General features: G+C 58.9%; 1 protein-coding gene across 4 annotated transcripts; it reads left to right on the forward strand.

Annotated features, from left to right (window-relative positions):
• The first annotated feature begins 1162 nt into the window (after window positions 1-1162).
• Window positions 1163-26576, forward strand: SH2B3 (SH2B adaptor protein 3). 4 transcript variants are annotated; one of them, XM_086855843.1, is made up of 8 exons: window positions 1163-1557; window positions 9325-10107; window positions 20734-20835; window positions 21082-21173; window positions 21268-21362; window positions 21537-21751; window positions 22014-22185; window positions 22478-26576. In XM_086855843.1, exons 2-8 carry the CDS (start codon window positions 9352-9354, stop codon window positions 22780-22782), a joined length of 1737 nt encoding a protein of 578 aa, XP_086711969.1. In that variant the 5' UTR covers window positions 1163-1557; window positions 9325-9351; the 3' UTR covers window positions 22783-26576. The 4 variants fall into 4 exon arrangements, with proteins under 4 accessions (XP_086711969.1, XP_086711971.1, XP_086711968.1 ...); XM_086855845.1 differs by having other exon boundaries at window positions 1165-1557; window positions 21271-21362; XM_086855842.1 differs by lacking the exon at window positions 1163-1557 and adding an exon at window positions 2854-3290.
• Window positions 26577-26643: the final 67 nt, after the last annotated feature.

The raw sequence follows: 26643 nt of genomic DNA on the forward strand, positions 1-26643 counted from the left end.
CAAGGATTCCAGACGCCGTGCCTCAGTTTCCCCTGTCAAGTTTTGATGGGAAATACGGGAAGAATGAACTCCCATGTTGAGCTTGCCCCACAGCAGGGGAGAAGGGAGAAGAAAAGGGTCTGAAAGGAGGTGAGGGGGCGCCAGGAGCATTTCTGGATGTGGGATGCCCTTGGCCTCCGCTTCCTGCTGCTCCCATGACCGGTGACTTGGTGCGATTACACAGCGGCGGGTGCGGGACGGCTCAGGGAGGTGAGCGGGGGCTCTGAGTCACCGCCAGTGCCGGGAATCTTGGGGTACCGGGGGAGCTGTGCGGGTCCCCGCCCAGAATCATCCCCCAGGAGCCCCAATGGATCCCGAGCCGTGCCTTGGCGTTCGAGGCGAGCAAGTCCTGGCTGTCACAGAAACGCGGGCGTGGGGCGGGCGCGGCGCTCCCCGGAGCCTCTCGGGGTGCGGGACCTGCCCCGCTCCGCTCCCACTCGGAGTTCCCCGTCCCACGCCGTCTCCAGCCGGGCACCAGCTGCCCCCGGGCCCCTCCGCCCCGCTCCGGGACAGGCGGAGCCGGCCGGGGAAGGGCCGGAGGCGGCGGCTGCAGCGCGGGGAAGAGCCGGGAGAGGGCAGAGGGAGCCCGGCCACGGCGGCCGGAGCGCTGCGGGGCTCGGTGGGGACAGCCAGCCTCGGTCACTGCCCCCGTCCTGCTCCATCACCACCCTGCCCATCGCCACCCCCTCCAGAACCAACACAATCACCCCTAAACCACCCGCTCCATCACCGCCTCCATCCCCACCCAACCCTCGGAAGGGGCACCTAGAAGCCAGGCTAAGATTTTGGGGGGCATTTTCCAGCTGAGCACAGACCCTCAGAGCCAAGAATTTCCAGATGTTGTCACCCCCAGGCCCTCTGCGGGCAGGTTGGGACGGACATTCCCTCAGTGTGGGATGGCAGGGATCGCCTGAAACCCATCACATGCCACCGTGAGAAATGCAAACGAGAAATGCAAGTGAGAAATGCCTTTTCCCAACCACCTCGCCCATCCTGGAAGAGGAATTGAGGAGGGAAGCGGGAAGGACGGCTGGAAGCCCGTAAAGGGTTTTATACGGGAGAAGAAAGCAGCAATGGTTAAAAGCTGAGGGCAGTGCAGAGCGGAAGGGAAGCAGCAGCGCCTGAGTGTGTGTGTGTGTGTGTGAGAGAGAGAGAGAGAGAGAGAGCATCTGCGCAGCTCCACACACACAAACAAAAAAAAAAAAACCAACCCAAAAAACCGAAAAGCAGAAGTCGGGGGGTAGTGAATTAGCAGTTGGGAGACTGAGAAAATCCATACAGGAAGCAAAACAAAAGAGAAATCTCAGGCCACTGGGGCTGAGGACGCTGAGAGGGCGCTTCTGACATAGATGAAGTTGATAAAGAAAAGTGCGATCGCTGGGAGCTGGGACAGCCGCCCGCGGGGAAGGGGGGCAGGCACCCGGATCCGCCGGCCGCTCCTCCGTTCTCAGGAAAAGAGCCAGAAGGTGCAATTATGCATAAAGCAACGGCAGCAGGAATTAAAAAGCAGATTTTAAGGTAAGATTTTATCATGTCAGCTGCTCCCAGCCACTTCCTTGTGGGGTTTGGGAAGGGCTGATTGGACGCGGTGTCGCCTGGATCCCTGGCAGTGCCCGAAGGGGCTGTGGGGTTATGGCTCAAATCTGACCCGGGGGGGTTGCTGAGGCTGGAGGAGGGCAGCAGGGCTGTGCCCTGTGGTCCAGGGGTGGCACAGCACCAGCTGGGAGTTTGCGTTTCAGTCCTTTCTTCGCTGGAGGACGCGTTGGGAATGGATGGGGTGAACAAAGTGTATTGGAAGCGCTGCTGAGGATGGACCCCACGGGGAGTGACACACAGATGTTGCTCTCTGACAGCTCAGTGTGTCTCAGCCCACTCTCCAAGGGCAAATTCCTGCAGCTGCCACCTTCCCAACAGCCACAAATCCATTGTGTGGTGTCTGTAAAATCCCAGCTGCCGCATCCCTGGGCTTCCTTGGCTGGGTGGGTGCCAGACCCTGGGCACCCACGGCTGCTCTGCCGTGACTTTTCCCTGCCCAGTGTGAGTGGCCTCTGCGTGGGGACGTGTCCCTCTGCCCCTGGAGCTGCTGCCATTCCAGACAAGGCTTTGTAGGAGCTCTTGGCACAACTAAGAGTGGGGGATGTCAATGGGTCAGATGTGATGGTACAGACCGCAGTCCAGTCCTGTACTGGAAAAAGGTGCAGTGTAAGTTTATTTTCCCTCAATTTCCTAGGGCAGAGTGGGCGGCTCTGCTCTTAGCTCTGCTCCCCTGGGACGAGATGGCACCGGGATGGCTGAGCCTGACCCGTGTCCACCCACGCCAGTCCCTGGTCCTGTTTGGGACCGAGGGACACTGTGACCGCTCTGTCGCGGCTGAAGCCTCGCCCACGGTGTGGGACAACTGCGGGCCCTGTGTCCTGAACCGCTCTGGCTGGACGTGGGCAGCAGCCTGCGGTGCCTTTCGCCACAAGATAATTTGGAAAATTACGAGAAATGGGGTTTGAGACGGCATCTGGCCCACTGCTGCCACCCCAGAGGTCTCTCGGGTCCCAGCCCGGGGAGCAGGGGGAAGACGTGGCCGAGCAGGAACAGGAAAGGGGGGCGCTTTCCTCCCGAGCCTCCGAGAGCCCCAGCTCGGGCTCCCCCCCGACTCCCGGGGGGGCGGCTGCGGCGGACACCCCCAAATCCGGGGAGAAAACATTCTAAAAGTCATAAAAACTAAACAGATACATTTAAAAATTAAAAAATGAATGCACGGCGGGAGCGCGGCCGGGCTGTTTGCGCCGCTGAGCTCCGCGGATGCGATAAGATAAAGGCAGAAGCGGGGAGGGGCAGCGCGGAGCTGCGCGGAGCCGGGCGCACCCGCGGAGCCGCCGGACGGACGGACGGACACGCACACACACAGAAGGACAGTCACACGAGCGGACGGACAGACAGACGGACGGACGGGGCGGCCCTTCCGCTCCGCCCCCGCGCAGCCTCCTCCCCCGGCCGCTCCGCTCCGCTTTACATAACCCGGCCGGGGCCGGGGTCCGCGCCCCGCGCCTCCGCCCGGCGGAAATGCGGAGCCGCCTGCCCCGGTTTCCTGCCTGAGCCGAGCCGAGCCGAGCCGTGCTGAGCCGTGCCGAGCCGTGCTGAGCCGTGCTGAGCCGTGCTGAGCCGTGCCGAGCCGTGCGCCCCGTCCCGCCCGCCCCGTCCCGGGCGCTCCGCCGCTCCATCATGGGCGAGCGGCAGCCGGACGCCTTCTCCTGCAGGTAACCGCGGTGGTACCGGGACGGGCTGGGCTGGGCTGGGCTGCACCGGAGCGGAGCGGCACGGGCGGCCCCGGGAAGCGGCCGCTACAAAGCGAAAGTAGCGGCGGGAGGAAGCGGCGAGGCGGCCGCTCCTCTTGTGTAGCCCCCGGAGCTTCCCCGGGAGCCCCGGGCTGGATTCTCTCACTCGAGGAACTCCGGTGCCCCCGTTCCGGGGTGGTGAGCCCCTTCCTCCGCCTGCCCTCGGACAGCAGTCCCGTCCCCCTCACTCCGTTTCTGTGCGGCACAGCCTCATCCCTGCCCTTTCCTCGGGCTGCTTTTTCCCAGGGACTGCTCACCCTTAGGGGACCCGTGGTCTCCCAGCTCCCGTTTTCCTCGTGGGCCCCCCCCCTGTTGTTGTAGGGGCTCTGTTCCTCTGTGGGTGCCCCCATCCGAGGGACCCCCGTCCTTCCAGCAGCACAGGACCCCGGAGCACCTCTTCTTCTGGGATCCCTCGACGTCCCCCATTTCCCAGCATCCGTATTTTGGAGATCCCAGAGATGGGGGTGCAGCATGCCGGGATCCAGCCCTGCTCCTCTGCCTCCCCCCGGACCTCTGCAGCCCCTGCCATGGGGGTGACCCCCCTGGGAGGGTGCAGGACCCATGGGGTGATGCCCACCTGCCCCATGTTGTGGGGTCCTGGCTGCCCAAGGGGGCCATGCCTTGCCTCTGCCCCCCGTGGCCACTGCGAGTGCCAGGCAGAGATGCCACCTGGAGCTTGCCAAGCTGCTCCTCTGACTCTCTGCTCCCTGCAGACTTTGTTGGCTCCGTGGCTTGGCAGGGGCTCGGAGCACGAGGCCGATGAACCAGCGGTCAGAATCCTCACAGCCTTCCCATGCCCTGCCAGCATTCCCAGTCCTGCCTGTGCCAGAGCCCATCAGGGTGACCCACAGAGAGCCTGGACCTGCTGGCTCATGGCAGTGACACGGTCATTGCAGCCCGGGCTGGGATTTACTGTCAAGGAAACAAGGATGAGTTGTTGAGCTGCGATTTCGATATTGTTGTAAATTGATTCAAGATGTGCTGGAGTTGTGGGCTGGTGGCCGAGGGACTTTCTGGGGCTGCAGCCAGAGGAAGAGGTGGCCTGTGGGGGGACCTGGCACTGGCAGCTCCTGCATGTCCTCTCTGCACTTGGATTTGCTGGCAGGAAACGGGATTGGCATGTCAAGGCGTTTGGAATTAGTGGCAAGTTTCACTTTGACTTGTTTGGGACCAGAACAATGCTTTGGATTTCTTTTTAACTTGTTTTTAGGGCAGGAGAGACTCATCCCTGTGCAGTCTCACCTCCCCAAAGCTGCTTCTATTTTCTCTTTTATGTATTTATTGCCTCTGGTAAGATCTGGCTTGGTTTCACCAGAGCCCACAGGGCTGCGGGTCTGCCAGCACCGTGTTGGAGGGGTTGGGGTGCAAGTGCCAGCGGCTTTTGAGGGTTCTTCCATCCTCTGCCAGAGCAAATCCTCCCCACCCACACACCCATGGGACTGATGGACACCGTGAAGGTGTCGGGACAAATCCCAGTGGGTGACACAAAGCGAAAGTGCAAGCGCTCATCGCTGATGGGGTTTGTGGTGCTGGCGGCGCTGCCGCAGCTTGACAAGGAGAAAAGGCCAAATCCAGCAATCCCTGGAGGGGCTGCTGTGGAGAGCCTGGAGAGCCAGGCTGGCTGGGAGCTGAGCTGCTGGCTGCTCCCTGCTGTCCCCAGGGACCCCCGGGGAGCCGCTCCCCCGGGAGCGCTCCCCGCACCCGGTTTCTCCCACGCCTACACCGCAGCGATTCATTTCGTGCAACAAAACAAGCCCTGTCGAAAGAGGCCACCCCGCTGCTGCCGGGCTTTTCCCCGCAGGCAGTGGGTGTAGGAGAGTGTGATGGTGTAAACCAGGCTGCAAGGTGCCAGACGCCACGGGGTGGAGGCAGGCAGAGGGTTTTTGGGGAGCTGGGCTGGCCACAGCTGCTTGTGCCGATGAGCTGCTGTGGGCCGAGCCAGCGTGGAGTTTGGGTTTGACCTGAGTTTGGGTTTTCTCCATCCTGTCTGTCCTGTTGGAGTGGTCAGGGAAAACCAAGCAGGTGAATTTCCCTCGGATTTGAGGTGCTGTGACATCACCCACATCCTCAGAGGTCTGTGGTGCTGCTCAGCCCACACAGAGCTGTAAACTAAGACCAGTTTGGGTCTTTAACATAGAAAGTTGTGTGGTGCCAGGAAGTGAAATGAAAGGTGTCTGTCCTGTGAGAAAGGGGGAGAAGGAGGGCAAAATCTGCCTTCCCACACTGGCTTTTAAACGGATTTCCTACAGCCTGTATGGACGTGTGGATTGGGGAAATCTCTCTGTCCTGCTCCTTTCTTGCTTTTTAACTTGTTGGTTTGGTTCAGCCAAAAGAGAGAGAGGGAACTGAGACCCCGTGGGGTTCTCCAGCTTGTGTGGGAACAGCTAGAGGCCCACAGGGAGTGATGGTGCTGTGCCATCACCCTCCATGAGACCCAGAGAATCCTCACCGTCACAGGGAGCTGCTCCAGAGGGAGTAGGAGGGCAATGCTGGGCAGTTTCTGCTGTGGATTGTGCTGGCACCGGCTTTGGCTGTTTTATAGTGATGCTGTAAATATGTGGGTGTATCCCACACCCTGAGGCTGCAGCCAGACCCTTTCCCCACCTCTCCTCCTGCACCAACCCCTCCTGCCTTCCTGAGTGGCAGCATCTCCGTGCCCACCCCCAAATGGCTGCAGCACCCTGCGATCCAGAGGTGCATCCAGATGTTCTTCCAGCATCCACCATCTCTGGGGGATCGGGATGCAGAGAGAGGCTGCACCATCCCCATCCTGGGCGGATGCCCTGCATCACCCGGCCCTTGCAAACCCACCTGTGGCTGGCTGGATCCCCCAGGGACCTGCATCCCCCTGAGCCCCCCGCCAGGCACCTGCATCCCCCCGGACCCCCCGTGCCAGATGCTGTTCCATTGAAAAGTGCCGTTCATTGTAACCTGGCCTTTTATAGCCGCCTCGGAGCGGCTGCGGGGCCATGCCAAGAAAGGCTGCAGCCGGCTCAGAATAGCTCTTTTCATGGAGGACATCCTGGGAAGGAACAATGTTCCCGCTCTTGGGATTGTGGGAACTTTGTATTTCTGCCACTCAGGAAGCGGGGAGCTGCGGGGACGGCCAGGGCGTCTCCCAGCCCCTCGCTTCGCCCTCTCCTGAAAATAATCCTTGGGATGAGTTTTGAATAGTCCTGTGCTTACAAAGGGAGCTGCAAACGCTTCTCCTCCGGTTGGGAACAGTTATTTCTGGGAGAGCCGGCGCATCAATCACATTTCCTATGCACGTCACTGGCGTGGAACTGCGGCGAGTGGGGCCGGTTTCATTTTCAGGTGCTGGTGCTGCACCCACGGAGAGCAGGGCTGGGCACAGGGGCACGGCTCTGCTCCCTCACACCTCCCCTCGAGGCTGCATTTGTGGTGCAGGGTGACCTTCCCGTGCGGCCACAGCCCCTGGATAGCTGTTCCGTGGTGGGAAGGTGGCGAGTTGGATCCGGCAGCTCCTCCGTGGCGAGGCCAGCTGGCTCTGAATGCTCATCCTCCGGGAGAGGGTGGCAGGATTGAGGTGCTGGCTCCCAGCACTGCCCTGGCACTGCTTGGTGCTGCCGGCTCCTCTGGCTGCAATTAAACAACAAATGCATTTACTGGGACAAATAACCCATTGCCGGATCCAGGCACGGATTCCCGTCCCGCTCGGCGCTGGCACCGCCGCCGCAGCAACGCTCAGCTTGGGCAAGAGTTTAAGGGAAGCTCCCGGGGGTGGCTGGGGCTGCAGGGCTGGATCCTGCACAAGCCCCAGCTCGCTGTCCCAGCCCGCATCAAAGCCACCACGGCCGGTCCGTCCCGTCCCGCTCTTCCTCGAGTTCCTGGCCCAGCACCCCAAAACAATCCCAGCACCCCAAAACAACCTCAGCACCCACAAACAGCCCCGAGGTGGGGCGGGCTTGGTGATGTACAGCTCTTCCAGCAGCTAGCAGGGATGGAAGTCCCCCGTCCCAACTAATCCGTGGCGTGTCCAAGGATGGGCTGGATTCTCCGTTCAGAGCAAATTAAAGCGATCAGAAGTACTTCATCCGACCTGCGGGATGGCCAGGAGCTCCTCGCGGGAACATAGGAGGAATAAAATGTAAATTCTGCCTTAAAGCCACCGGCTGCCGGATTCCAGCTTTGCGAGCACAACGGGCTGGAGCAGGGAGAAGCATCGGGAACTCGCATCCCTGTGGATGTCGCTACTGAAACCTGGGGCTGAGCAGGGGAGTGGGAGGCTGCTGTGGTTAATTCCGGCATGGATTCATCCGGGATAGCTCTTTCCATGTGGGAAGTGCGCCAGGCAGAAGCAGAGAGGCCGGCCTTGTGCCAGCGCTGGGAGGAGGAAGCTCTGGGGAGCGTTTCCCACCGTCGGCTTGGAAAAGCGCGTTGCTACTGGAGACGGCCTTCGGCTGCTTCCCACCGCGTGGCGCAGACGAAGCCCGGCTTTTTCCCCCTCCCGAAGCCGGTGCGAAGCGAGCCCGAAATCTTGGAAGGCGAATTCCCTGCCCTGGGAATCTCCCACCTGGCTCAGGAGCCGTTCGCATGAGCGCCTCGCTTCCCTCGGCATTTTGCGGGAGCATCCTCTGAGCGTGCCGGCGGCGATTCCCGGGTGCCGGGAGGAAGCGGGAGCGGGGCGGAGGATGCTGAGTCACGGGCAGGCTGGCGGTGCTGATAGACGGGGCCCTGCTCGGGGATTCTGCCCGGCTGCTGCGGGCGCATGTCCCGCGCTGCCCGCACGCCGGACGGCCCCGAGCTTTGGGCGGCTCTTCTGAGAAGCCGGGCCCGGCGAGGCTGGCGAGGGACAGATAACATCTCCCCTCGCCTGCAACCTTGGCGGGACGTGCTCGGCAGGGCAGCGGCTGGGCAGAGATAGAGCCTCGCTTCCCGGCGTTATCGCCGCCCCGGCTGCAAACACCATCCCCTGTGCCCGCACGTTCCTCATGGCCCGCTCGCTTCCTCCTGGCCCCTCAGGGCTTTTGGTTTGGTTTGGTTTAATTTTTCCTCCCCTCCCAGCAGCCGGGGTGCTGCTGCTGCTGGCGTTTCTCGGGGAGGCGGCGGTGCCCGGTGCAGGATCCGGGTGGGTTGGCCGATGTTTCCTTCCTGAGCGGAGTGCACGGCCCCGATAAGTGCCCCGGGAGAGCACGAGGTTTTCTCTGGCGAGCAGCGGGGCCGGCCCTGGGGAGCACCACTGCCGGCTCAGCCGGGCACGCCGGGCCGGCTGCTCGCCAGCCACGGCGCCGCCAGATTGGCCTGGCAAAGAAATCTGCTGGGGGCAGAGATACGGTGTGGTTTGCCAGAGCCCGGCAGCTCCCCCGGTGCCGCAGGCAGCAGAGCATCCCCCGAGAAACGCGCTTCACCCCGCGCAGTGCCGGCCTCTCCCCAGGCCGCTGGGGCCGGGAGGATCTGCCAGCGAGGCTGCTCCATCCCTGGATTCCTGCAGCTTTTCATGTCGCTTCCTCCCCTCCCGCCCCCGTTCCAGTTTTATCAGCTCCGTTGAAATCGGTCCCTGGAGGGAAACCCATCGGCGCTGCGGAGCCTTGGCAGGAGCCGAGCGGATGTGGCCGGGCCAGGCGTCCCCGCGGGCAGCTGCAGGCAGCTGTGCTGGCAGGAAGCCGCGCAGACGCCCCGCGTCCCCACCGCGCAGGTGGGGAAACTGAGGCACGGCCCTGCCGGGTGGGGCTGGGGGCTCGGGGTCCCGCGTGGCCACTGCTGGTGGCCGCTGGTGGCCACATGGCCGTGCTGCTGCTCCCTGGGAAGCGGCTGCCCCCTGGCCTTTTCCAAGGTATCCGTGGGAATGAGGCAGCGTTGAGTGGGACCACGGCGTTCCCTGTGGATCCACGATGCGGGTGGGAAACGGCCACGCCAGGCAGGGTCCGCCGGGGCGGGGGACACGTGGGGAGGGACCCTGGGGCCGCGCTCACCCCCCGTGTGCTCTGTCTTGCAGCGCGGCCGCCTCGCTGGAGCCTCGGCAATGAATGGGCCCTCGCTGCCGGCCGGCACGCCAGCGCATCCCCGGGGCTGGCATGAGTTCTGCGAGCTGCACGCCATCAGCACCGCCAAGGAGCTGGCGCGGCACTACCTGCGCTTCGCCACCGAGCACCCGCACCATGACCTCCTGGCCGCCGAGAACTTCTCGGTGCAGTTCACCGACCTCTTCCAGCAGTATTTCTGCCACGAGGTGAAGGAAGGCATCGCCATGAACCAGCTCCGCATCCTGCCCGCCGGCCCGGCGCGGGATTACCGGGACACGCACCGGCGGCACACCGACGCTTCCCTGGGCACGGTGGCCACCAAAGCCGAGGTGGAGCCCGGTGCCCGCCCCGAGCAGCCCGTCCGTGCCCCCGAGGCTGCTCCCTCCGGGCTGCGCAAGTCGTGGAGCTCGGAGGAGCTGGCGGGGCCGGCGCGGAGACCCTTCTCGCTCAGCCAGCTGCGCAGGAGCTGGCGCAGCCTCTTCCGACGCCGCTCCTCGGATGCGCTCCCCGGGGATGGCGATGGGGAGGCGGCGGAGGCGGCTCTCAAGCCGGGACTGGGGAAGCGCATCCTGCCGTGGGGGCTGTCGAGGGAGCAGCCCCCCGAGGTGCGCAAGGAAGGGCTGCTCAAGTACGGGCTGCTGGATGAGAATTCCCTGGACAGCGGGACGCGCTGGCAGCGCTGCCGCCTGGTGCTGCGGCGAGCGGGGCCGCCCGACGCCGAGGAATTTGTGCTGGAGCTTTTTGACCCACCCAAGGTAAGGATCGGCCGCCTCTTGCCTGTTCCAGCGGAGATGGGGGCTGGGGACGATGCCCAAATGCCAGAGCATCCCACAGGGAGGAGCAGGGGCACGGATGGGTTTGTTCTGCCCCTTCTCTGCCTCTGCTGCTGCCACACGAGGCTGGGGCTGGTTTGTTTGATACCTCTGAGAAGGAGACAAAGCCACTCCTGCGGGGTCAAGTGTGGGGAGCGAGAGGTGCCGAGACCGAGGTGTGCTAATTGCTGCAGTCGGGTCAAGGTGTCATTGCATTTCTCCCTGCTGGGATTTCCAGCTGGAAGCAGAACGCCTGCCTTCAGAGCTGAGGATGGAGGCTGCAGCCTCCATCCCGCTCATCCCAGCCTCATGGACCCGTTCCACCAAGGTGCAACCCAGTCTGATCAACCCCAATTTCCCCCAATCCCCTGTGCTGAGGCTTCAGCTGCTTGAGCATCTGCTCGCCCAGGCAAGCTGGGAAAGGAAAGGGAAAATAGGAATGAGGCTGTGTGCCTTTCTGTGCTCCCAGTGGGACCCATAGTTTTGCTTTTTGTGAGGAGTTTTGTGACTGGAAGTTCAGCTCTCGGCTGCTGCAGGGAGCTCCCGTGGTGCTGGGACGTGGCTGGAGTGGAGATGATGCAGGATGTGAGGGAGTGCAGAGTGATGTGGGGGGAGCTGGGGTATTTAATCTGTAAAAAAGACGGTTCCTCCACATGGCAGGACTTGCACAGGCATGATGGGATGAATTCTCTTTTTTTTTCTTTTTTCTTTTTTTTTTTTGTTCTCGTTTAACTTTGATGACAAACTTGTGCTCTGGAAGGAGGAAACCTCCGGTAGAGCTGGAGCCTTGTCCCTGCCTTCAGGGCAGCAGGGTCAGGGAGCAGCTGGCTGAATTCCTGCTATTTCCGTCAAATGACTCCAATATTAAATATTTGAAAAAAGAAACAACATCAAAATTGTGACATCTGAAAGTAAAAGCTGGTTTTGCTCCATCATGTCAAGGGTTGCAGTTGTTTGTCCCCGTGGGAGTGTGTGTCCCCATGCCGGGGCACAGGGAGGTCAGAGGTGCTCTGGGGCACTTGGAGGCTGCTCCAGCAGCTGGGTAGCACTGCCTTTCTTCCCTCCCTCACCCCTTTTCTCCCCCTTTTTTCCCTTTCCCCCCTTTTTCATTCTTTTAATCCTTTTTTCTTTTTTTTTAGTGACTGTTTTTTAATCCATTTTTCTTTTTTCTTCCTCCTTTTTCTTTTTTCACTTCCCCTTTTCTTTTTTCAATTCCCCCACCTTTTTTTTGTATTTTTTTTTTTTTTTACTGCCCCCATCTTTTTCTCCCCATCCCCACCCTTTTGGGTTTTTTTTTCCCCTTTTCCTTCCTTTTCCTTTCTTTGCTTCCCTCCCCCTTGGGAATCAAGCCCAGCACATTCTTCCTCTCCCCACATTCCCTGCCCAGCTTTCACCCAGGGACGGGAGACACTTCAAACAAGGCACTGACCGAGTTCCCCCGCTGCTCTGAGCGTTATTCCTTGCAGTCTCCACGGGATGGAGATTTCCTGGTGCTCCAGGAGCCCCGAGCAGGAGGTTTCTCAGCCAGGCCTGCGGAAGTGGGGGATGTTCCTCGCTGGATTTTGCAAGTCTCCGGATTAAATTGCTTCCTGTGCAAATATTCTCAGGGCGGCTCCTTCCTTTCCAATTCTCTGGGCCGGGGCCAGCTCCGGTCTCCTTCACAGCACAATCAATCCAGACCCTGTCCCAGTGGCTGCGGGAGAATTCCAGGGGTGGTGGAAAGTCCCCTGTGGTTCTGGTGGCTCCCCAAACCCAGCACGGGGCCAAACCACGCAGCAGTGAGAACAGAAGGGTTTGTTGGGGGGTTGTTTCCCCTTCAAATAACTAAATAATACTCATCAATCCCCTGGGAATGGCTGTGAGGAGCCCCCTCCCCTCCATCCTCCTGCCCTGGGATGCTCCAAGGGCTTTGCCACTGCCTTTTCCCCTTCTCACGGTCTGTTCTTGATTTGAGGATGCTGTTGATCACCGTGGAAAATGGATGGTTTCAAATAAGCAACTGGAAAATCAGTTCTTGGGATTTTTCAGCCTCAACTGATCTCTGAACTGTGAGGTTTGTCACCCTCAGGGTCTGCCTGGAAACACCCTTCCCCCTTCCTTCCCTCTTCCTCCCCTTCCTTCCCCCTTCCTCCCCTTCCTTCCCCCTTCCTCCCCTTCCTTCCCCCTTCCTCTTCTTCCTTCCCCCTTTTTCCCCTTCCCCCTTCCCACCCTGTAAATAATAGGATGCAATTGAAATTTCATCTCAGCCTCAGGGCTTTGCAGCATCAAGCCAAGCCCCCAGATATCCCTGCCCTTGGAATGACCTTGGAGAAGGCAGGTGTGTGCAGAAAGGAGGGGGGGGGGTCTCACTGCTTTTGGCAGCTTTTATCTAATTTTTTCCCCCTTTTCTCCTGGTGCTCCAATGAGGCCTCTGAGCTTAATCCCATAAAGTGCCTGGCATCAAAGGGAGAGGGGGCTTTGAAGAGCCCTGATCCCATTTCCTGCTTGGGTGGCTGTGCTGGGTGAAGGGGTCAGGGAGCTGTGCTGGAGAATTGGGCATCCCCTGCCCCAGGCGTGTGCCAGAGGAGATGGGGATTTGGGGAGGGGGAGCAGCTCCCCTTCCCCTGCTCACAGCCACAGCTGCCTTGGTTTTGGCATCGCTCCCTCCTCCCTCCAGCACTGGAAAAACGATGTTGTGAAGGAAGGATTTGGAGATGATGGGATCTGGAGCTCTCCTGGGTCACTGCCTGGCTGGGTCACAGGGCTGGGGGACAATCCCAGCCTGGGGACATTCCCGAGGGTGCTGGGATGTGAGGGGGCCAGAGGGAGGTGATGATGCTGTGTGGAACAGGAATCCAGGGATATTGGGATAACCTGGAGTGCTTGGGCTGTACATCTGTCTGTGCCACAGCAAAACCTGGGCATGGCCCTGGGATTTCAGCCCACGGGGATTCTCTGATGTCTCTTATGAGGGTGATGCTCACCAATCCTCCCTGATTTTTCCTTGGGGGCATTAAGTGCTTTCTCCTCTCCCACACCATTTAATCCCATATAACCTTCAGGACTGGATACCTTGGAGGTCTCTCCACCTTCATAAATTTAAACCAAAGCTGGCAAACCCAGGTTTGTCCCTTTTGGGGCTGCCCCGTTCCTCAGCTGAGCCCAAGCCCCAAATCCTCTCACGTGGCCAAATCCCAACCTCGGTGAGCGCCGTGATTCGCAGCGGAAACGTCCCGAGCCCTTTCTGTTGACCAGATGTTTTCACAGGAAGGGGAAGGGAAATGGGATTTGCATTTGTGCCGCTTTCTTTATAGCGTTTTAATGAAATCCAGCGCATCCCGTAAATTGATGGCACGCCGGGACCAGCCGGGAAGGCTCCTTCCGGAAAAAGCCCTTGGAGCCTCTGCCACAGCTCAAACATCTTTGCTGAAGCCACGGGAGGAGCAGTGTTTTTATCTCTGCTCAGTGTGAAGCTGCTTTGACTTCCTTTTTTTTTCTCTTTTTTCTCTCTTTTCTTCCTTTTTTCCCCTTTTTTTTTTTTTTTTTGTCTTTTTTTTTCTCTCTCTCTCTTTTTTTTTTTTCCTTTTTTTACCCCTTTCACCTGAATCTGGTTTCTGAGAATTGCCACCTCCTGGGCCAGCAGGTTCCTGTCCCTGAATTTTGGTGCCTGGGGCTGTGAGTAGCAGCTGGTGGTGCACGGGATGGGGCACATCCCAGAGTTTTGGTTCCCGTTCCCCATCCCTGCTCCTCCTGGAGCTGCTCAAACGTGGCCTGAGTGACTCAGCCAAGGAAGGGCAGTGGTGGAGGAGGAGGTTTCCTCCCTGGAACACCTTGAGAAAGGTTTTTGCCAGTGATGGGAAACACCTCAGTGTCCTGGCATCCTTTTCTTGGCATTCCTGGGGACTTCATCCCTCTCTTGGTATCCTTTTCCTGGCATCTCCATTCATGGCATCCTTCTCCTGGCATTCCCAGGGACTGCTTCCCTCTCTTGGCATCTCCAGGGGCTGCATCCCGTCCTGATGCAGCTCCTTGCAGGGGGTTGGACTCGTTGACTTTTCAAGATCCTTTCCAACCCAAACTATTCTGTGCTTCTGTGATCCCTCTCCAAACATCCTTCTCCCAGCATCCCTCTCCTGGCATTCCCAGGGACTGCATCCCTTTTTTGGCATTTCCAGGGCCTCCATCCTGATCTGGTTGGTGTCCCTGCCTATTGCAGAGGGGTTGGATTTGGGTGGCCTTTGAAGGTCCCTTCCAACCCAGATTATTCTGTGATTCTGTGCTCTTGATCCTCGAGGATCTCATCCCTCTCCTGGCAACCCCAAGGACCACACAAAAAACTGCTGTGATGACCAGCCAGAGGGGTTTGGGCGTCCTGCAAATCCCTTGGGAGAGGCAAAACCTCTCCTAAAGGCACCTGGAGCTGCCCCCAGCCCCTCGGGCAGCCTCTCTCCGGGGCAGGGCGGGCGCTCTCCGTTCTTCGAAGGCACCGGGCTTGGCCTCAGGGCTTTGTGAGATTTTGGTGATGACTTTTACTCTCTTCCCCCTTCCCCCGCCCCCCCCCGGCTCTGTTTTTGGGTATCGAGGGGTGGGGGGGGGGGGTTGGGAGGGAGGGCGAGGAGACAAAGGTTATTTGTCATTTATTAACCACAACTTTTTCCATCCTTGGTCATGCACGGAAAAAACACTTTTAGCAGCGTAACCACAGCCCCGGCGTTAATTGCTGAAGAGCGGAGTTTCTTATTTTGGAAACTGTTGCTGGGATGGGGCTTGCTGGGGCCTGGGTGCGAGGGGAAGGGTGCAGGATGGACCCCAAACTCTGCCACGTTGAACTCTGGGGTTTGGGGCTTGGAAGGATTCCATCCTTTTTAACCCCATCCTTTAAAATCCGCCTTTCCCGGGGTTGTTTTCCTACACCCTGCTTATCAGAGTGTCACTCACGGGGATGCTGCAGAGCTGCTCGGGGTGGAAAGCACCACGTGCCAGCTGAGAAGTGGGCAAAAAACAGAGATATTGGGCAAACCACAGGAAAAAGGACTGGGAAAGCGCTCAGGGAACGCTTCTCCCCCAGAGCTGCCCACAGCTGGAGTGGGAAGAGCTGTGCGTGCTGGGTCCCCACGTGTGAGATGCCTAAAGGGGTTTTTTGGGGTGGTTGTCTCTCTTTTTCCCCCCTTTTTCTTCTTTTTCTTTCTCTTTTTTTTTGTCTCTCTCTCTCTCTTTTCACGGCCCAGGATGTGGTTGTTTCGAGGCTGAGAGCTGCTTCTTTCAAAGGTAAATATTTATGAGAGCCTGCGCAGGCAGCTCGGGGTCTGGAAGGATTCAAGGATTCATCCCAGCCATGGTGGGGGCTCAGCTGGGGTGGACCCTGCCCCTCCCCACCAGGCAGCCAGTCCCAGCTCCAGTGTTTATCATGGGCACTGTGATGTTCGGTGTTATTTTGGGATTGTGTTAAAAACCAGCATTTTGGGCAAACTCACTTCCTCCAGCTCCGGGCAAGGGGCAGGAATGAAAATACCCATCCTAATAGGATTGAATGGTCCCAGGTGGGCTTTTGAACCTTTTTCCATCATCCTGGGTGATGCAAAAACCTCGGGATGATAGAAAATCCCAGGAGAATCTGTGCTGGACCCCCCCCATCCCCCTGGAGCTGAGCTTTGGGGTGACTCAATCCTGGCTGCAGCAGCTCCCACTTGCACGCAGACACCTTGTTTACTTTCCATGCTCGTTATTTATTCCAGGAAATTATTAAAGCAGCCCACGCTGGAACCGAATTTGGCATAAAATAAATTTTAAAAAAAATATCTATAAAAAAAATCAAGGGGTTGGCGAAAGCCGATTGTTTACAGATCCTGCTTATAGCCCCCATCACCCCCAGCCCTGCTGCTCGCTGGTTTTGGGGGGCTTGGCAGGGTTTTGAGAGGATTTGCAGCAGTTTGAGGAATTTGGGAGTGTTGGCTCATTCGTGTAGAGCAGGGAGGTTTATCAATGGACAGAGGAGCCAGCAGCTCCAGGGATGGGTGTGGATTCCTGCCTGGACCCCCCCCCAAATCTCACCCCGCGGCTCTCGGATTAATTTAGTAGGAAATCGGCGCTCGGGGGGCGATGGGGTCGGGGCTGTGCTTTCTCCCATCGCCGTTCGCCGGCGCTCGGCAGCCACCGGCAATGGGAACAGAGGGATCTTTGTGGCCCGGCCACCCCCGAGCCAGCGCCGGCACAACGGTGCCTCTTGTCACCGCTGGGCACGGTCCCCTCGGGGACAGCGCTGTCCCCTGCCCGCGGGATGCTCGGAGACAGGCTGTCCTGCAGCTCCTTTGTGCCTCTGCTGGTTGAGGATGCTGGCTGGGTTTTGGGGTGGGCACGGGGGTTTTTTGGGAGGTAATGAGCAGGGCTGGGGGAGGTTGAGCTCGCACAGCAGCGGAATCGCCTCCCCCGTTCCTGCTTGACAGCCGGGGAACCTCTGAGCTCCTGTTCCCCAAGGCCAGAGCAGAGCCCAGGGTGGTGCTTGATGCTCTCAGGTTCCCAAATGAGCGGTGCCCACCTGCAGAGAGGCAGGAATGTTTTGGGAATGTGTCACCCTGGGGCCACGCCGAGCTGAGCTGAGCTAGGGGGTCCCTACAGCAGGCACAGAAAGTCCAAATCAGTGGGATTCCAGTCCCTGTCCCAAAAAACAGCATTGGCAGGGGCTGTCCAGGGTGGACCTCTCCCCTTGGAGCTGTGATGGAAACACCAGAGGAAGAGCATCGGGATTCACTGTGCTGGCACCTCCCCTGGAGCACCGGGATGAGCTGCTGGAGGACAGAGGGATTTGTCACACTGAAGATCCCTGGGGATGGACACCAGGATTAACCATGCTGCAGATCCCTGAGGACACGTTTTGGGATTATCTATGGTGCAAAAGTGCTCGAGGATGAGTGTTGTGTTTAACTATGGTGAAACTCCCCAGGGAAACCACCAGGATTTCCTGCCACACAAAATCCCCGAGGGTAAAGTCTGGGATTTCCCGTGGTGCAAACTCCAGAGGGTGATGGCTGCTCCAGCAGACACTTTGCCCTCCCCAGCAGGACCTTTGGAGCCCTTGCAGCCCCACAGGGCCCCCCTGCCCTGCCCTGGCACCAGGGGATGTTCCCACCCAGCTCACGAGGCATTCTCTGGAGAAGAGCTGTGTGTATCCATGCTCCTGGAAAACTTCACACCTTCCCCCAGGGCTGCAGGCACAGGATATGGTTTTGTGTCCATCCAGCACAAAAACAGCCAGGCCTGTAAGTCCCTGTAAGGGACACAGAGCTCTGTGATTTACAAGAAGTGACAAATCTCACTGCTGGGGACCTTGCACAAGGGCTCAGGCACTTCCCCACGCCCCGTGGGTGACTCAGAGTGGAAGCGAGAGCCGGCGTGGGGAAAGCCCCAGAGCGTGGAGGGGCCAGGGGCAGCTCCTGGTGCTGTCGAAGGATTTGCTCTGCACAAACTTGGCCTGATGGCCCTGCCACTGCCATCATCACTGTGCCACTGTCATCATTGTTATCACTGCCACTGCTGTCATCATCATGCCACTGCTGTCATCATCATGCCACTGCTGTCATCATCATGCCACTGCTGTCATCATCATGCCACTGCCATCGTTCCTGTGCCACCACTCTCATTCTTGGAGAGCCGCCTTCCACCTCACCTGAGTGGAAGAAGCTCCCTCAGTGTCCTCTGAGCATCCAGACAGGACCGGGGAGGGCGTTCCTGGCACAGGTGGGCGAGTTGGGAGGAGTTTTACTATGAAAAGTGCCATAAACCCCAAATATCCTTGTGGGGGAGTTGTGATTTCCCCAGCACAGGCAGGGCCAGGTGTGCTGGGAGAGCTCCTGGAGGGAACTGAAGGAGCCAGTGGAGTGAAGAGAGGGGCTGTGCCAGGGCTGGTGCCGGGGTTTGCCAGGAGGAAATGCAGGCGCTCTGCTCTGAGCAGCCCTGACCTTGGCCTGACCTTCACTCGCGCTCCTGGCACGGCTGCAGTGCCGAGCTGGCGTCGGGCTCCTTCCCAGATCTGGCAAACCACATTTTCTCCCTGCCCTGCCCTCCCCGGGTCTGTGGTGGCCGTGGGTGCCCTGGTGGCACTGCCTGTGCCATGCTGGCTGTTCCTGTGCCCCTCTGTGGGGGTGTCTGGGGATGTGGGGACACACAGGGCGTGCAGTGGGGTGTCCTCACTGGGAGGGCTCTGGTGGGATGCTCAGGGCACGGAGCAGGAGGCTCTTCTGTTCTTGGGGGCACTTTCCTCTGTCTTCCAGTTTGCTCCATGTCTCCTGGCACTGGGAACAGCCCTGGCCTGGCTGAAGCTTTGTCTTTTTAAACTGTGGAAAGATTCCCTGCAAAAACCAAAAAAGCCGGTGTGTTCCAGTAGGTGCTGAGAGCTGGTGCGTCTCCTCGGTCTCCTTCCTGTGGAATCCTATCATCTCCATAGGTGGCCACATCCTGGTCACATTCCCAGCAGGGCTCAGCCACAGGGAGAAGGGAGTTTGGGGCAGCTGGGCCAGATCCCACTGCCCTGAGAGCTGGAGAATGAGCCCTGGCACAGCCCAGGCTGCCCAGGTCTGTGTGCCAGGACTGGGAATGCCACAGCGGGGCAGGGTGGCCGCTCTGTTCTGGGAGTGCAGCTCCATGGGGTGTCACAACCCAGGTGATTTTTGGGGGTGCTCAACCTCCTGCTGGGCCTTCCCCTGTTTGCACAGGATCCGTTTGGGAGCAGGGGGGGTGAATCTCCACGTGGGGTATCGGGGCTGAGCTGGAGCAACATCTGTAACATCCCAAACGTTCCATCACATCCCGAGGCTCCTGAGCACACCGAGGCGGCGGCAGCGGGTGTTACCCATCCCTGCGGTGCTGCTGGGGCACCAAGAGCCCACGGGTGAACCCTCGCTGTGTTGAGTGTGCACTTTTGGTTACCGAGAACTCCCTTTCCCGGTACCGGCCGCATCGAGCAGGGCATCTTGCGGTCAGGTGCGGCACCGTGCCTGCGGTAGGCGCTTCTCCGAAGCCAGCCTGGTTTTTTCGGGCACCCTATCTCTGTGCTGCATCATTTCCTTCTCCTTCTCCACGCCGAGACACGCAGGGGGCAACGCCAAACTCCCTTTTCCTGGAATTTTCCGGTTTCCTAAGAAGCCGACCCCAAGGCTGCGGTTGGGATGTTGATAAAAACCCGCTCAGGGTCACGCTGGACGTCACAAGCCCTGTGCGGGACAGCGGCCAGCACCGGCCATCCCATCGCCTTCTCCACACAGGACTTTGCACAGGGGCACGGTTCCCTTCCAAAGGTGGCATGGAAAAAAAAAATAATAATCAGATTTCTTGGGGATAAAGCGGCGGAGCCCCAGGGCAGCCCGGTGACCGTGATTGCAGCACAGCACAGCTGCAATCACTGTCAGCAGCAGGCCCGGGGGGTGCCGGAGCCACCGCGGTGTCACCAGCCCCGTGCATGACGCCGTAACACCAGCTAAGACTTCTAAGAACTTTCTTCTCGCTGCTGATAAGGGCTGATCCCTCTCTCGCTGCGTTTCCGGCCCCAGAGAACACCGAGTGCTCGGCCCAGGGAGGGAGGGAGGGGGATGGCAAGAGGGAAAAAAAAAAAAGCACAAAAAAGCACAGCTAAAGATGGTGTTGTTGGGTGACCGAAGAAGCGCCCGGTGGGGACGCTCTGAGTGTCCTGCAGGAGGTTGGGGACACGGTGGGGGTGGGTTTGCTGTGAGCATCACCAGCTCGGAGCAGAATTTGGGCAGTTTGGTTGGCAAATGCTGCCGTGGGGTGAAGTGTAGAGACGCTGTCCCTGTGCGGGGACAGTGGCTGTGGGGTGAGGAGGGCCACTGGAACCAGCATCCCATGGGATGATGAAGCCACTGCGTGAGTCACAGCCGGCCAAAATTTTGTGTCGCTGAGCGTGCCCGTGGTGGCACCGCCTGGGCTGTGCCAGGCTGCGTGGGACGGCTCTGGCCGTAGGGCTGAGCACGGAGGGTTGGCTCCATCACCCAGCAGCGGTGCTGAGGGAATTTTTTGCCCCCCTGGCAGCCACGTGCCGCAGCCTCCCGGCAGTCAGCAAGGCGGCAGAGGAACCGAAAGCTGCCGCAGGGATATTTCAGCCTCTGTGGAAGTGTTTGCTCAGCACTTTGTCACGTGCCTGTGTCAGTGCCAAAGCCACCGGGGAGCTCTTGGCACGCCACTGACCCTCGCACCCATGAGCAGGATGTTCCCCGCCTGCACCCACATTTCCCCATGGGTGCCACATCCCTGGAACGCGCTGGGAACCCCCTTCTGCCTCCTGTCCTCCACCCATCCCTCCACTGCAGGGTCCTTGGGACCCCTGGGATGGGTCTGGATGTCACTCAGCCCCCCTGGGGTGCCCTGGCAATGCCATGGGGGTATTTCCTCACCACACAAGGTATTTCCTTGCTGTTGGGGTATTTCCCTGCAGAGCTGAGTACCTGCCTGCTGGCTGCTGGACCTGGTGGAGCAGTGGGTTGTGGGGCAGTGTTTTGGTTTGTGGGGCAGTGTTTTGGGGTGTGGGGCAGTGTTTTGGGGTGTGGGCTCAGCTCAGGCTCAGCTCAGTGTTTCCCCTCACAGGGCTCCAAGCCCAAGCTGCTCGTCGCCTGCTCCGCTGTGCAGGAGGTGCGGAGGTGCACACGCCTCGAGATGCCCGATAACCTCCACACCTTTGTCCTCAAGGTAGGACCTGCTGAAAGGGTCTGCAGCCACCCCTGAGGCCTTTCCCACCCTCTGGGGCACACGTGGCTCCCAAAAGCTCCCGTGCCAAATTTCAGTTCCTCTTCCCATCCGGGGAGGGGATGCACAGGGGGATGTGGGGTGCAGGGTGGGGGATGCGCTGTCCCGAGCATGGGTGGGTGGGTGGGTGGGGGATGCGCTTCTCTCTCTCTCTCTGAAGACCCCATGGCCCTGTCTGATGTCCCCCAGGTCACCAATGCCACCGACATCCTGTTTGAGGCAGGGGATGAGCAGCAGCTCAGCTGCTGGACGGCCGAGATCCGGGAGTGTGTGCGCAGGGGGTAAGCGCCCGCTGGATGTCCCCGAGCCTGGGCATGGGGACAGTGGCTCTGTGTCCCCACTGCCAGCGCTCAGCCTGGCTTCTCCTGTCCCCAGCAGGTCTGACACAGGTGACCCTGAGCTCCTGACGTGCCGACACCCCGACCCTACAGCCGCCAGCCCCACCACCAGCACCGACCCCCTCAGCCAAGGTGAGCTGGGGACACCCAGGGGACCCTGGGGACAGCGGGGGATCAGCACATCCTGCCGTGGCTGGGCTGATCGGCCTTCCCCAAACGGCAGGAGGGGAGGACAGAGAGGGGAAGGGACGGGGGCGATGGGCAGGGGTCCCATTTCCCAGGGACGCTGATCCCTGTGCCTGGCAGGGGCGACGCCGGGGGGCCCGGGGGAGGCTGCGGGGCCGAAGATGGAGCAGTTCCTCTCCTCCTGCCCCTGGTTCCACGGGCCCATCTCCCGTGTGAAGGCGGCTCAGCTGGTGCAGCTGGGGGGGCTGGAGGGCCACGGCGTGTTCCTGGTGCGGCAGAGCGAGACGCGGCGCGGCGAGTATGTGCTCACCTTCAACTTCCAGGGCAGAGCGAAGGTACGGGCGGGACAGGGCTGGGATGGGGAGGGGAATCTCGCAGGAAGCCCCTGGGGCAGCTCCTGTCCCAGAGAGAGATGCTCTGCTGCTCTCTGCCCCCAGTAGTGCCCTTCTCCCAGCGGGCAAAATCCCCAGGGAGCCACAGGCCGGGGATGCAGCACATGGTGCTAAAGCCCTTCGTGTCCCCCATCCCAAATATCCCCTTGGCGTCCCGCAGGAGGGAGGTGCAGGGAGGGTAACAGGTCCCCGCTGCTCTCCGCAGCACCTGCGGCTGGCGCTGACCGAGCGGGGCCAGTGCCGTGTCCAGCACCTCCGCTTCTCCTCCATCGTGGAGATGCTGCACCACTTCCACCGCTACCCCATCCCGCTGGAGTGCGGCACCGCCTGCGATGTCCGGCTCTCCAGCTACGTGGTGGTCCTGCCCCAGGCACAAGGTGTGCGGGAAGGGGGATGTTCCCGCGGGATCGGGGATGGAGGGTGCCCGGGGCGGGTGTGGATGCTCCGGGGCTGGGCAGAGCTGGGCCCTTTGGAGCGGGGAAGAGGAAGCCTCGGATCAGCGGCACAAAAGGTGACTCCCAAACTCCCGGCTTCCTCTTTTGTGAAAGGAGAAGCTGCTCCCAGCCACGGGCCGCGGGGAGGGGTGGGGTCATGGGATGCACCCCACAGCCCCAAAGAGAGGGCGACAGGAGCATCCCCCTGACCAGCATCTCCTCCCTCCGCCCGCAGCTCCCGGCTCCAGCACCACGGTCCCCCTCCCCTTGCCTTTTCCCGGCTGGAACCCCGAGTTCAGCCTCATCCCCACCGGCTCCTCCTGCCCACACGGCCCCGATGAGCCCCCCGGGGGTCCCCCAGCGGAGCAGATCTTCCACCTGGTGCCACCACCGGCAGAGCTGGCTCAGAACCTGCGCCCGGCCAGGGCCACCACGGCCACCACGGCCACCACGGCCCGGCCCCGCGACTCGGACTATGAGGTGGAGGCACCGGGCCGGGGCCACGTCCGTGCCATCGACAACCAGTACACGCCGCTCTGACCATCACGGCGCCGGCACTGGGATGCACTTTCGGGTGGAGAAATCCTGGAGACCTTCTGGGGGATCCATCGAGAGAAAGAATGTACCTGTTTCTTCCTTCTGGTTAGGGATTATTATTGTATTTTTGCAAAGGAAGGGGGTAATTTTTCACTCCTGTACGGGTGTGCTCCCTCTCGTGGGCCTGTTAAAGGGCCTCTTATTGTTATTTTTGTTGTTCTTATTGAAGCTTTTTCATTACTGTTTACACAATGCCGCTCGTGCCTGCGCCGGGCCCGGTGTCCTGCCTGTCCCCGACACGACAGAGCCCAGCCAAGGAACCAGGGGCTTGTGTTACACCCACGGAATTGGAGAAAGTTTAAAACAAAACCAGGATAACAAGAAAAAAAAGGATTATAAATTCATTGCCAAGTTGCTGCTCCAGGCCTCGTCCTCCCGTCCCAGCTGCTGAAGCCACCAGCAAAGCCCGACCTGAGCTGAGCTCCCACAAAGGGTGATGAGCAGGGTTTGGGGTTTTTTCCTTAGCTAAAGCAAAAACTGGCTTTTTCTTGCTTTTCCTTCTTAACCCAGCACAGCCGTGGTCGCTCCCTGCGCCAGCCAGAGGGATCCTCATCCTGCTGTCCCGGCTGATTGAGACTCAACACTAATTGCTCCATCCTCAGCCATGGCACCAGCCGAGAACTAACACAGAGACTGACACAAACCACTCCTGCTGGAGAGGGAGGGGTTTATCCCGTTCTATCCTGGTGATGGATGCGTTCTGTCCCGGTGGTGGAGGCTTTTTTATCCCTGTGGTGAATGGGTTTTTATCCCGGTGATGGAACCGTTTCATCCCAGTGATTTTAGGCACGAATCTTAAAGTCAGTTTTACCCCTAAAGAACCCCCCCTACTCTTGCTTGCCTTTTTCCTCCCCCCAAAACTCCTGTCACCAGGAGCTTGGTGGCATTTAAAGCTCAGCCATCAGGTGATGGGGGTCCCTGGGGACACCTCCTCACCTGGAGGAAAAGCTTGTCCAAATCCCTGGGTCTCGGCATCCCCTGATCCCAAACTGTCCCCAAACTCTGCTGCTGTTCCCGAGCCCCTGGGGCTGTTTCACCTGCCTGGGGCAGCCCTGGGAGAGGAAGCAATTCTGAGAAGCTGCCCTTATTTTAGGAAAGAGGAAGGGCTGGAGCCGTTGCGCCACACAGGAGGGGATGTTCACAGCATTCAACTTCCAGATTTCCCAGCGCAGCCTTCCCTGGGATTTTGGATGTAAAACTTGCCCTGAGATTGCCTTACTGAAAGCTGTTTTATTTCTGTTTTCCTTGAAATTGCAATACAGGTGGGAGACCTAAGGAGCATTAACATTCAGCAATTCATTTGAAAACCAGAAAATGCAAAAACCTCGTTGGGCTGAGTTAGGGAATTCCACAAAAATCCAGCCTCTGGGACAGGCTTTGGTGTGGAGCGGGTTCTGGGTGAGCCCAAAGTCCAAGGAGACAAGGTCAGGAGCTGAAGGGCCAAAATATCCGGGGCCAAACAGCCCAGGAATCAGCCATGAGAGCAAATCTGGGTTTATAAATCAGCGAGGCTGGGAGAAGAGAGAACCATCAGCTGGAGAAACCATTTAGGTTTTCCTTTTGTGCCTCCCCTTTGCTTGCTCTTGCTCTCTCCTGGGATTTGTGCATTTAGAGCAGGCAAAGGCTTTTTTTTTTTCCCTGCTTTCTCTACACTCGTGCCTGAAACCGGAGCATTAAGAGCAAATTGCGCTGGTCCTGCAGCCCCGGAGAGGCTGAGGGAGGAACAAAGCCAGCCCTGTCCTCGCCGGGCTCCTCAGCTGTATCCGCATCCCATTCTCCTCCCTGGAGCAGCACAAAGGCTGCAGCCAGAGGCAGGAGCACATCCCCTTGTGCCAGGCGAGGCAGCTCCCTCCGAGGCTCATAAATAACTCCCCGTGCTCCTGCATTTACAGGGATGGGGATGGGAAGGGGGGACGGCACAGCACGAGCTGTCGTTTCCTTCCCTCGCTTGCTGCCCGCTTCCCAAAGCCTTGGAAAACACAGGGATGTGCTAAATCTCGCTGAGATTCCTGTTTTAATCCCGCTGAGCTCCAGGGAGCTGCGTTCAAAGGGGTTTTCCCCCCAAAAGGCGAGGTGGAATCACCCGAATCTCCCCTACATCTGCAAAGAAAGGATGGGCTGGGAAAAGGCAGCGCTATTCACATCCCTCGCCAGATGAATCCAGAGAAATCCTTGCCAGATAAATCAGATGCTGCTGGGGTGGGTTGTTTTGGCACACCAGGACTTTATTGTTCCAGTGCCAGAACTGAAACATGCGTGTGCATGTGGTATTTTTAACCTGCAGTTTAATTACAAGGGGGTTCTCCGCAGTTTAAATGGCAATTGCTGTGCTTGATTAGTAAAATACACGTTGGGTTCATTATCTCCCCGCCAGCCACTTCCCCCATGCAAACAAACTCCAGTGGGGGAGAACTCCTGTTCTCCCCACCACTGAGCAGTGGGAGAGTCCCTCTGATTATTTCAGAGTTAATTCCATCCCCAAACTCAGCCACAGGCAGCCCAGTCCAGCCCTCCCAGCTCCACCATCTCCTCATTTCATTTCAGATCCGCTGCAGCAGGACCTGAAGGGATTTTTGGGCTATTTCCCAAACTCCCAAGGGGGACTGAGTTTGAAATCCCGTTTCTCCTAGAAAACATCTGGCTTGTGACACAGGTCAGAGCCTGACTCTGCTCCAGCCCTAGGATACTCGCTCCTCTGCATCACAGCAGCAGGCAAAGAGCATTAATCCGTTCCACCCTATGGAATAGAAGCATTTGGCAGGATTTTTGTAGCCCCTGTGGGATTTTTATTGGTGTTTATATATTGAGTTCTGGGAGGAGGGGGCCCTGCGTGGCTCTGTGGAGGTGCAGAAATAAAGCCAGGTTTGTGCCTTGGCCCTGGAGATGGGCAGGTGGAACACAAGTTTGGATCCCACCTAAGGCAGGCAGGAGCCACAGGAGCAGCTCTTGGAGCTGGGCTGGAGGCCCTGCCTGCCCCATGGCCTCCCCCAGGAGAGGCTGGGGGTGGGGACAGCCCCGTTTCACCCAGCTACTCAGGACAGTTTTCAGCAATAAAGATGTAAACTTTAGTGCCTTTGCCCTGTGACAGCAGGGACCTCATTTAGGGAACAACCCAAGACTTGGGTCTGGTCAGAATTCCTCCCCCTCCTCTTCCTCTTGCTGTTTGCTGACAGCTGCTCCTGCTTGGTGGCCTCTGTGTCCCCAAGGGTGGCAGGTTCTGAAGGAGCTCCTGACTCCTGAAGCATTAGCTGATGTCTCCCTCCTTCCCTCCCAAATCCCAGCACCAGCAGGTACCGAACACTGACACCAGCATTCCTCACCCATCCCTTTGGATTGGAGCTGTTTTGGGGTGAAACTTCCAGGAAAAAAAACTCCAGGGAGAAGCCAAAGCTTCTCATTCTTCACCTGGACCACCAAACCCCGGTGTCACCCAGCATCCCAAACCAAGATCCAGATCCAAACAGCCCCAAAATTCCCCAGCAGCTCCCAGAGGCAGGGATGAGACTGTGTATTCCCTAGGTCAGCCTTCAGCAGGACGATTAAAGCCAACAATTTTGTTGGGAGTGTTTTAATTTGAAAGTTCTACTTTTCACCTGCACAGAAAAGTTCTTCTTGTATAGTAATTTTTTTTTTTTCTATATATTGTTTCTGTATGTACTGTACAAGTAACTTATTCTTGAATAATGCAATTTTACCGTAATATTAAAAAATAAAAATAAAAATCTGCTCTTAATAAACCGGTTTTAGAACTTTTTTTCTCACCTCTGGTCTTCAGTCTGATTCTCTCTGATCGTTTTAGTGGAC

Source organism: Cyanistes caeruleus, chromosome 18 (genome assembly GCF_971803275.1).
Source record: "Cyanistes caeruleus chromosome 18, bCyaCae1.hap1.1, whole genome shotgun sequence".
Taxonomy (NCBI): domain Eukaryota; kingdom Metazoa; phylum Chordata; class Aves; order Passeriformes; family Paridae; genus Cyanistes; species Cyanistes caeruleus.